The 10,682-nt window shown below is 51.1% G+C and overlaps 1 protein-coding gene across 1 annotated transcript; it reads right to left on the bottom strand.

Moving 5' to 3' along the window:
- Nucleotides 1-47: 47 nt before the first annotated feature.
- Nucleotides 48-10,002, bottom strand: CSUI_009546 (serine threonine specific protein phosphatase; the record flags this gene model as incomplete). The annotated part of the gene is made up of 8 exons (XM_068069661.1): nt 8,306-10,002; nt 5,219-7,816; nt 3,846-4,150; nt 2,978-3,100; nt 2,519-2,622; nt 2,096-2,223; nt 881-957; nt 48-360 (listed from the first exon to the last, which is right to left on the bottom strand). The coding sequence occupies exons 2-8, from the start codon at nt 5,441-5,443 to the stop codon at nt 48-50; spliced, it is 1,275 nt and encodes a 424-aa protein (XP_067918363.1). The 5' UTR covers nt 5,444-7,816; nt 8,306-10,002.
- Nucleotides 10,003-10,682: the final 680 nt, after the last annotated feature.

Here is a 10,682-nt window from a genome sequence, read left to right as displayed (position 1 = left end):
CGCCTGCTGCGCGGCAACACTTGAGTGAGTCGTGGCCGACACCACTACTACTGAGGTGGAATGGCGCCATGAGAAGCTGCCTTTGTCGCTCCGACAGTTGCAGCGCACTTGCTGGAGCCCATAGCGACGATTTTGTCTATAGTAGTGTGTCTTCGGATATCAGGGAGCGTCGACGTCTTCTTCAAATCGGTGAAGGGAGTGGGCGCGCTAGACAATGGCTGTGACAGGATGAGGGGGAACGGGAAAATCTTTCGTGATGGTGTGCTATTGAGGGCGCAGTTCACTTTGCTTGGGTCTGACGGAGGGGGCGCTAGTGCAGCAGGAGGCGTAGGAGGAGAGCCTGACTGCTGTTGCTGCTGCCTGCATGCATGACAAGGAAAGAGACAAGACGAATTTGCTGAGGAGATCGACTGGTTTATTGCGACGTAAGAATTGGTAACTACAACGCGGTAGATGAGAAGCTACCAGTGAGACGAACAAAACACTTTAGAAACCACAGCAGACTGCTGAACACAGGACTGTCTGCGATAAACTAGCCCCACGTACACTCCCTAAACACACCGAGACTGGGCGCATTTCCACAGATCATGATACAGATCCTCTCATCTCTCCTCGCATCAGTCAAACCCCCACGGCTGCAACTTTCGCCTCAGGCTTCGATTTCCCAGAACAAAAAGAGACATGAAGATTCAGACACCTAAGAAAAAAAATGGGACCCCTTCTTCCCATCCCGGCATTGCAAAGGACTGACTCGACTCCGCCCTGCGATGGCCACAGCCCATTTCTATGCGCCAGTCACACACTCCTGTTCTAGCGTCCTCCGCCTACTGCTGTCCGGCTGCGTGTGTATGCGTCACACTCATTTCCACTTGAGACCTACCGCTTCACTACGAGCAGTCTCTCGCCCTGACCGAGGTCTCCGCACTCGGCCACACGACGGTCCGCCAGAGAGAGTTTCTGTAGTCATTGACAACAGACACACCGTGCAAACAGACGCTCCACACAGCTGACGAATGACGCTAGACCAAAAGGAGTAGCCAAAGACGCACCGTAGCAGTATGCTGAGCGTCCCTCGCCACCAGAACCCAGTATCACACCGGGTGGATGAAAAATACAGGCAACCTAAGTCTCGCCCATCTCCGCCTGCCGCCTTATGTAGCGACACAGAAACGCTCAGGTTTCGGCGCGAAGTGCTACACGCCACCTGGAGAATCTCCCACTCACAACCGTGGAGGTGCCCAGAAAAATTTGGCCTTTCACTTCAAGCACTCGGGTGGTATCTACCTACAGACTGCTACGTCGTACACCGTTTTCATGTGATGGCGAGGGCTGGAGGGAGGATTAACACTGCCTCCTTACACTGCGCCCTCCGTTGTCTCCATGGCGGCTGTCCGCCTCACAGATACACCACCATTCTATGGGTCAGCTGGCATGCTGTGCGACTGTCATACCCTGCATGCATCCGACGGACTAACACAGGACAACAGTCAGGACTGCAGTCAGTCCGCCGGAAAAAACTCCGGTTTGTCTACAACTCTCTATTGTATGTCTGTCTAGATCTGTTTATCTATCTAGCGCCCTTCCTTTTAGCAACCTCGACAAGACGAAGGACAGTGCAGAGCCAAATGACGCGGTAGTTCCGACGTAGCCACGCCAGGAAGACGCTAACATACATCCCCTCCGATGCCATCCACCAATCTTCGTACACCGGATATACGTAGACGAATATCACGTTACATGTCTGGAGGGAACGGTCCGAGGAATGAATCTCCCTTCGTCGCCGAGTCAAACTTGACTTCATGAAAAGAGGCAAATACATTGTAGTTCGTCTATACGCTGTAATTGATACGGAGGGTATATACACATACAGAGGTGATCACGTCTCTCCACACACACATGCCCAGGCCTCCTCCACACCACTCACTCGAAGTGAAGTGGCTACCCTGCCTGACAAGAACTTGATACGCCCCCTACTACTGCAAGAATACCTGCGCAGACTGTCCAAAGAAACTCTTCAGCTGCTTGTACCTATGAGCACCAGGGACACTGGCCCCACGAAGAAGCAGTTCTTCGGGCAGCCTCTTCTTACGCTTACAGCCATACAATCGGACAGGTCCTCCATGCGTTCGGAGAGGCTCGGCTCTTTCGTACGGGAAAAGGATTCAGCAGAACCCATCTGGAGGAGCTCATTCTGTACAGGAGACACTGACGAAGACTCGCCAACTGAAACCGCCAGAATAGTAACACACTCCGGAAGAAAACGAGCAACTGGCTATACAACGAACCTGCTCTGGAATCGCGAAGGAAGCAGCGTACAACACTGTCCCGCCGCACGAAGGAGATAGTATTATTATGAAAGACTCCGAGACCGGGAATTGAACCCGGGTCTTCCGCGTGACAGGCGGAAATACTAGCCACTATACTATCTCGGATGCATATACACAATCTCCTGCCGTTGTTAAGGCAGAGTGACAAGACCACTTCGCACGCCAAGCAGGGGGTGAGTCGTATGACCAACCTCGATAACTTACCTCCATTTGAACGAGGTAGTGCTGCTGCGGACCCAACACGCTCCCTGGTCGACACAATCGATTCCAACCGATCCACTCGACGGCGGGGAATCTGAAAACCCATCACAAACAAACCGTCACTGTCTCTCCTAGGGTGTCACTGAAATTGTGTCCATCGCACCCCCATCCTCCTCTTCTTTCATATATGCACGCAGAGCAACTAACTACTTTCGGTCTCCTCAAAAAAAAAGTACCATTCTCCCCAATGCCGCCACAGAGAGGTCTTGATTATCGCGACGGCCTGTCTGCCTCTCCTCCTCCTACACAAAACCTATCTCTCAACATCTCGACAGATAGTGCGCAACAGAGAAAACCTCACAACACGAGTTCGCCTTTTTCGGCAGATCAAGATAAGTAAATATCTGGGTGTGTGTGTAACACATAGAAACACCGCATGAACAACTTACTTGTAATGCTTTATAGCGTAACAGCCGATCAACGTCCCAGTCCGTCCTAGACCAGCTTTACAATGTACTGCGACTGGATGATCGCATGCCTCAACCAGCGAAAAGAATTTCTGGATGATTTCCCTGCATGCCACCAGCCCAAACCGACAACAGCAGGCTGGTCGCGCCCGACACAGTCAAAAAGGACGTACCCCTCACCAGGTTCTACACACACCATCACATTTTGTGACGATAGATGGCCCTCATTGACTCCTTTCAACACAACCCAGTATCTCCATCCCACTGAGGATAGTTTCGAAGAAGCATATGACTCCTCCCCCCCTCTGCAACAGACAAGCATTTGAAAGCAAGCTAGCTGCTGAGACAAGGGCAGATATAACACTACAGGAAAAACGCCTGTATTTAGACGATTGAGTGGTGTCGGCATAACCCATGCTCAGGCACATCTCAAGCGATACCTCTCCGATGGACAAGATTTCTTAGAGGTCGACACGCCAAAAAGACCCCTACATTACACGTGGATGCGACTACGACGGGCTGTCTTGAACTCAATTCCTCGTAAGCTTTCGGGATCGTCATACAACGTCGATTCTTAGCTTTACCACAAGAGCACGACGTATGTAGCCGGGGCATGCATTCTCTTCAACATTCTTAGCTTGTCCTTATCCTCTATAACTTGACTCGTCTACCAACCCATCCCCTCCTCCTTGTCGTCAGGGAAACACAGCCATTCCACGCTGAGCAAAAGAGAATGGGAAGTCAGCGACTGCAGTATCGCACGTATGACAGGACAGCATCTCGGCAGATACATGAGTATCTTATTTATGAAGAAGCAGATGACAACTACGACATGTTGCGTGCAACGTACCTGGAGGGGCAGGTGCCATCAAGAAAGAAGAGGTCTGCGTGATTGATGCCTTTGTCTGTGAACTTTTTCGCGTCATACTGTTTCTTATTTAACCTGACGACCAGTCTGATTCCCCAGCGCTTGAAGGCAGAGATGTAATGCTCAGGTGTACAGCTGGTGTAGCCATCGTGATCATTGAGACTACTTGAAGGGCATGAGAAGGCTAGAAACTTCTTCGGAATGACCCAATTCATATCTCCGTTCTCGAGCTTCTCATAGTAGTCATACTCATCCACATTGAACGTCTTATAATCGAACCAACCCAACTGCGAATCCGAAAGCAGTCGCCACAAACACACACACACACCTACATGCATATATACAGCTACTCTACACGAACTACACTCCCGACCCTGACCTCTTGCTCAGGGTCGGGATTGACTGACATCGCGATATACATGAAGGGGGGATGTGTGGTGACAGTCCAAGGAACACGCGATCTCCCCTTACAACTCCGTTGGTTACGCGCAGGACGGCGGCCGACCACCTCTCAACACTATGACGCCCGGCTTCATACGGGATATCACCGTTTTCCCACCGCAGCATCACGTGTAACCGATCATGGAACAGCGCAACAAGGTCCCCCCCCCTGTTGCAGCTTGCCAGCTCTAAACGTGCGCGTCAAGCTAACTCCAAATCTGTGTCGTCCACTGAAAACTCCCACACAGATCTGTACTGTATCTATCTCAGAACTACACCACGGTGTATGTACAGCGACAAGCTTACTGTCTTTCCTTCGTTGCAACGGACGAAAGACACACGAAACAAGGAGGGAAGCTTAATCTGCCCGAAGGGCAGATGCCAGAGCACGTGAACACGTCATCACCAATACAAGGCGGGCACTGTCTCTTCCTCTACCGCCCAACAGATCTCCCGGCCTTCCTGCGCTAACTTCAAACTGTTCAGCAGAGAGGAAGTCCATGCTCTTAGAAGAGCATAGACACCACCAGATCTTAGCTACAAGAGCACTTGCAGATAAGATCAGGCGAAGTGTGGTCTATATCTATGTATAACACGATCTACTGACGCGACTTGCAACATACAGCACCCTGGTACACAGTTTTGTTCGTTACGCTTGAAGAGACCTATCCAGCTCACTACACGAGAAACACACGGACCCTACGTGCGTACATCCGTCCTTTCTGGCACTTACAACCCACACGAGACAACAGAGAAGATACATAATAGCCGGCAGAGATCTATGTATACACATGCATGCATGAAGATATACACGACAAAAGGTCTTGCTTCGGTTGTTCAGGGTTCAAAACTCAAGAAAACGACTTTGAAGATGGGAGCGAAGGTACAAAAGGAAGTGAAGCTGACTGACTTACCGACATGGCATATTCAAGGCCTTTAAGACAGTCTAAGACGGTGAGCTTGAAGCTACATGGCCCTACAGTAGCATCTCTGAAAGGAACGAAGCGTGGGTAAGTCCCTCTGAACGGTCTATACGCCTCATCTGCAGTCGTCTTGAAGAGAAGCATCTGAGCCGCTGCGACCAACAGGGCGGCATTAGCTCGGCGCTCCGTGTTTGAAGAACAATGTACCAGAGCCATATTTCGCTTCTCAGCTTCGGCTAGCTGCACATCAGATCAGCCCAACCAACGGACGGACTCTCAGACGTGATAGACACACCATGCGATTTTATCAACACACATGAGATGCCGCATAGTCACTGGCTTAGGAAGAGCAGCATGTGAAACAAAAGGAAACTGCTACAAAGACCTGCATGCTCTCAAACATCTTACCGCCCCTTCCTTCCACAAGGGAAGCGGCCGAGACGCGACTCTGCCACTACGTTGCCACTTATAGCAGCTCTGGAGTCTGGTAATCTACGAAACGAAGCAAGTCGTCCGCAGCTACACGACGGAATGTCTAGACAAAGCTCACGAGCATATTCTGACACACACAAGTCTTCTAAACAAGACAGTTCGACAGTAAAAAAGACTTCAAACAACCAGGAGAGTTCCCCCCTAGTCACACTGAAGAATCAAAAGGCAGTCGTCAGCCAAGAGGCCCAGACAAGACGCGACGAGGAAAAGGCATCTACGCACTTCTTCTTTTTATCCCACCGACAGACTGGTTCCCCCGGATTTTGAGATGCTCACCACGAGCCTCCATCATTCATTCACTCACCTTCTTCTCCAGAAACCGGGTGTATTTGTATATACACCCGAGGTTGAGTGGGCCAAAATCCGCGAAGAATGGTTCATAGTGAAACATATCATCGGTACTAAAGAAATGGAGATGATTGGTGTCCTTCGGAACCCCCCCTCTCGAATACAGAAAGTAAAGCTTCCCTGGAAGAATTTCGGCCGCACCCATTGGAATGCCGGCCTTTGATGAGCCTTGAAATATATTTGCTGTACTCGCCATCTTCTCAGAAATACAGGCGCTTGCCTTCTACTCATGCAAAAGAACAGACCTTTCTGCTTAGAGACATACATATACCATATGTACCTTCTGTCCTGTCGGAAGAACCCCTGTCCAGTAAGATGATACTGTCCCTTTGAAAAGACCCTTCGTCCACAAGATCAGTGTCGCTGGTGCAGAGATAGGCAGAGAAAAAGTTGCATGCACCTCCCGTTCTTCGAACTCGCTCTCCCTCCGTGATGATCGTGAGAATGTACAGGTCGCAGTAGAACAGACAGGAAACCCACCTAGTGTGATATGAGATGGCGAGTGTATGTATGTGTATACGGAGATAGATATTGTCCTGAACTAGTTGTGTCTCAGTGAAAAAGATGAAGAATAGTACCTAAGTAACAAAGACAACCCGTTTACTCATGAAGAGAACAAGACCCGCAAAACGCGACGTCGATCGAGCACATCCGGTGTACGTACACACACGTAGGTGTACTGGAGTCGACTCTAGTAGACGAGATCGAAGCCCGCCGCCCGCATGGTCCCCTCTCTCTCTATCCCTAAGAATTCTATGCACGGAAACCAACAAGATACACACAGATTCACTCGGCTACAGGAAGAGAAGTATTATACATGCAGAAGATGAAAAATTCCCGTCTCCCTTCCCCACCTGTTTTAGGGAATCGAAGAGCATTTCCACCCTGTTTATCTTGGATGTACTTTAAAACGACACAAACAGAAGGCCCGGGAATGCACACTGATATGATACTGACATACGGCCTTCGCTGCTTGTTGCTCGCCGCGCCCGCGGCGTGCTACTGCTGTGACCCCTGACTGCTTGTGTTGTACTTCTCGGGAGGCATCATACCAGCGACAGGAGAAATACAAACACTAAAGCATGCAACGACGACATTCCTTTCCTGGAAAATCCCTGACGAGAAACCCATGGGAAACAAACGAAAGGAGAGTTTCTTCAAAACCTTTTAAACAGAGACAAGAAGACCCGACGATAAACAGATGACTAGCCTACACACTCTACTTCCCACAGCTGTAGAAATCATTACCGGCACCGTCGCGAGACAGGAGGTGAGGCGTGTGCCCCTGATCTACATTTGTTTTGGAACAGGCGTCCACAGAACTCAGAGAAGACGACGACTACTTTGACTCTTCAATGCAAAGCAGTAGAATGCCTCCCGCATCAACCACGATACTCCTCGGGAGTGGAGACACACATGTCCTCGTACTATGTATGCACCCGTCGGCGAGCCATGAAGAGGAACAAGAGGAGGAACACTCCCGCTTGTTCAGGATGAAGGGACAGAACGAAAGAGGGCCGTAGTGATCACGCGGTGAGGATCATCTACAACAGAGAAAGAAGATCGAAAGAAAATGGTTGGCGGAGAGAATGGTGGCATATAAAAGCGAGCAGGAAAATCCAGCTTCGGCTGGTGGTGTATAACACTCCACGAGAAGATGGATCAAGCAAGCGACCTTCGTGAGGGAGGGGAACCCGTTGCACACGCCGGTCGCCCACCCGGGGTTCATCACGTCGGTCGACTGAACGTCTGTATAGAGGGAAGGCGCCAGCAACAAGAGGAGGGCAACTCAAATTTGATAAGTGGAACAAGAAAACACTTCCACAGCAATAGTTCTACTACCCCCGAGAGACAACAGATAGATGAGAGGAGACGCCGGGACCGACCTACTTCAGTGAACAGGACCCCGGACGGTTCGTACCGACAACAACGAGTAAGGAAACACCAACAGCGCGAAAACAGCCCTGGCTAGCTGTCTCCCTACCCCGCAACTTCCACCCGACAATTGATCACAGAGACGAAAGCTTCGAAGTTAACATGAGGCCGATGAGGAAGCTCCCTTCAACGCCCCGAACGACAATGCGTTTACCGGTAGGACCGGAATCTGATATTTGTAAAAAGACATAAACGTCCGGGAACAAAGTAAGCCCTGTCCCCACTGGTATTTTGTCGCCGTCAATACCGGGAAGGGATTGCTATCGAAGTTCGGCCGGTGTGTTTTCAAGCGTAGAGACCCACCCCCGCGAGCCGGTAGAAAAGAACGATCCCCGGCCACGACGTTCAGGTTGAAGGAAGAGACCCTGCCGGGCTCCACGTTAGCGCTGTTGAAAGGAAGGCCGCTCCCTCACGGATAAACCGAAAGAAGATGCTTGGTGGAAGAGCGAGTGAGTGACATATAGGCCTTTGAACGGTGCCGCTACGTCTCTTTCACGGGGTTGGCTGAGCAAGGGTCGGGAGCGGGGAACTCTAGCAGTCGTCGCCGGGAGCTGAATGAACAGGTGGCGCTACTGTCACGATAGAAAAGTGGACACTCCGGTCTTAAGGTTCTCGCCGCGTGCCGCGTTGGTGATTGTGCCGACGAAACACCGAGGAAACGCGAAGAAACCGGTGGATCTTCTATAAAACCTCTCTCAGGTTGCGCGTGTCTCTGTGCGACAACGCGCGTCGTCTTGACCCGACAAGCAGGCCGGAGGACAGGCAAAGTATTTTCGTTTCAGTCATGTTGGACCGCCGAAGAAAGGTGGCGTGCTGCACTGAAGTGTCATTCTAGTGTCTGTCAAAATTCAATTCGAGCACAAGAACGTCTGTCTGTCTTTCGCGTTGACGGGCACTTCGTCTTCGTCGGGCAGCACCGGGAGGCTAGAGAGACGGCGAGGGGTTTAAAAAAGTCCGGAGAAAGAGGTTTCTTTTTGTGTAGGCGGTTCGGAAGAGCCGGAAGAGAAAGACGGCCGTGAAAAACCAACAGACAGCCGAGCTCGCTGTTGTATAGTGTCCAAACAGAAGCCCGACAGTCGGTGGGGGCGGCGGAACCTCGGGATTGCTACCGGAGGCGCATGTCTTTTTATTTTACTCCTTGGCTGGGTATATAGCCAGGAAAAAAGATCCGAGAATAATTTGAAAAAAAAACGTAGTCGCAGTTGTCCTCTCCTTTCAGAGTTGTGGTCCGCACCTTTCACTCTGCTAATGCCAGTCCGGGGGCGGGTGCCGAGCGCCTATCACAACCTTCGACAGGGAGTCTTCTTCTACGACCGCTTTTCCACGACGAGAGGCAGAGTGCTAAAACGAAAAATACATGAATTCCTTTCAGAGCCGGAGTTATTCTTCAGTCCGCGGTATTCAAGGTCCCGATGTCGCTATGCACTTCGACAGCGACTGCTGCCCTACGTGCCACGCCGGTGGCGGCACAGGATGTTGCTGAAAGCACGACACCGAATGACGGTAAGTTCACAAAGAAAACTTCCCTGCTTGACCACAGTTCTTGTATAAAAAAGACGAAACTATGCAGGCGTCTTTCTACGAAGAAAAAGGTTTCAGAAACAGCGCTCCATTTGACGGGTAAGTGGTTGACACAACAGGTACCAGCTGCAAGTCGGAGGCCGGCTCGGCCCTACATCGACATCCGACAGAGTAGCGGCAAAGGATTTCGTGTGCAGCGGTGCGGTTCCTTGCTTTTTTTGTCGCCTCACGACAATTGAGTGTCTCGGTTATTTGTGTCTTAGATAGATGCTAAGAAGAAAACTCCAGAGCGAGATTCCAAATGCGCCGCTCCGAGCCTGTCTCCGTTGCCATTTCCAGCCGTACCGGTGCATCCACATCGACACACGTCGGTGGATGAGCCGACACCTCCGCTAGAGTGGTGGAGCGACTCCGTTTAACGGCATTTCTCGGTGAAACATTGCCGGTTTCCTATCCGTGCAGTGTCTTGGTTGATTTTGACAAACGGAGAGCGGGCTTTAGCCATGGGCCCTCGCAAAGAAAGCTTGAGTGATTGCCCTAGAACATGAGTTCAGCAGGAACCAAAACACCGCGGAACCTCACACAACTGCCGCCAATGCAGAAGGACAAGCTGTGCTTAGAGACACTTCACGAAAACTCAGGCCTTCCAGTTCTTCTACCGCCGCAATGCAATGCCGGTACTAAGCAGTTTTTTGCCGTAGAGCCTTGGCGGCCAAAGTCGGACAAATTATTGGGGAAAGAAAAGTGATAGGCGGGATCTTCGAGCGAAGCAGCGGAAATCGACAGTGCGCCCAGCATGAGGTTCAAGTTCGCAGAAAGAATACGAGGGCCAGTGTTGGCCGACAGCACGCAAGGCAGACTAGCGGTTTGCTATCACTCCCTGCTTATCTTCGCTGCCGGGGCGCCAGTTTGATTTGCTGAGGCACAGCTTTACTTGTCGGAACTATAAACATCACGGCCGACGGTGCCTTGCGTTTGCTCCTGGGGTGTCTTCTTGTCCTTGAAGAATCAATGCCTGTCGGACCTTTCTCCGCCCTCCTCAGACTCTGGGATGACTGACCAACACCGTTGGATTATCCCGAACACGGAGCAAGGTGCCTCCCGTAGCACGATTGAACCCGATTCAGACAGCTCCTTCTGTAACGCCCGCGCTTTGACT

The sequence above is a fragment of the Cystoisospora suis genome (genome assembly GCF_002600585.1).
Source record: "Cystoisospora suis strain Wien I chromosome Unknown contig_5737, whole genome shotgun sequence".
Taxonomy (NCBI): Eukaryota; Apicomplexa; class Conoidasida; order Eucoccidiorida; family Sarcocystidae; genus Cystoisospora; species Cystoisospora suis.
Note: the sequence above shows the minus strand (reverse complement) of the source record. Positions and strands in the feature narration are given on the sequence as shown.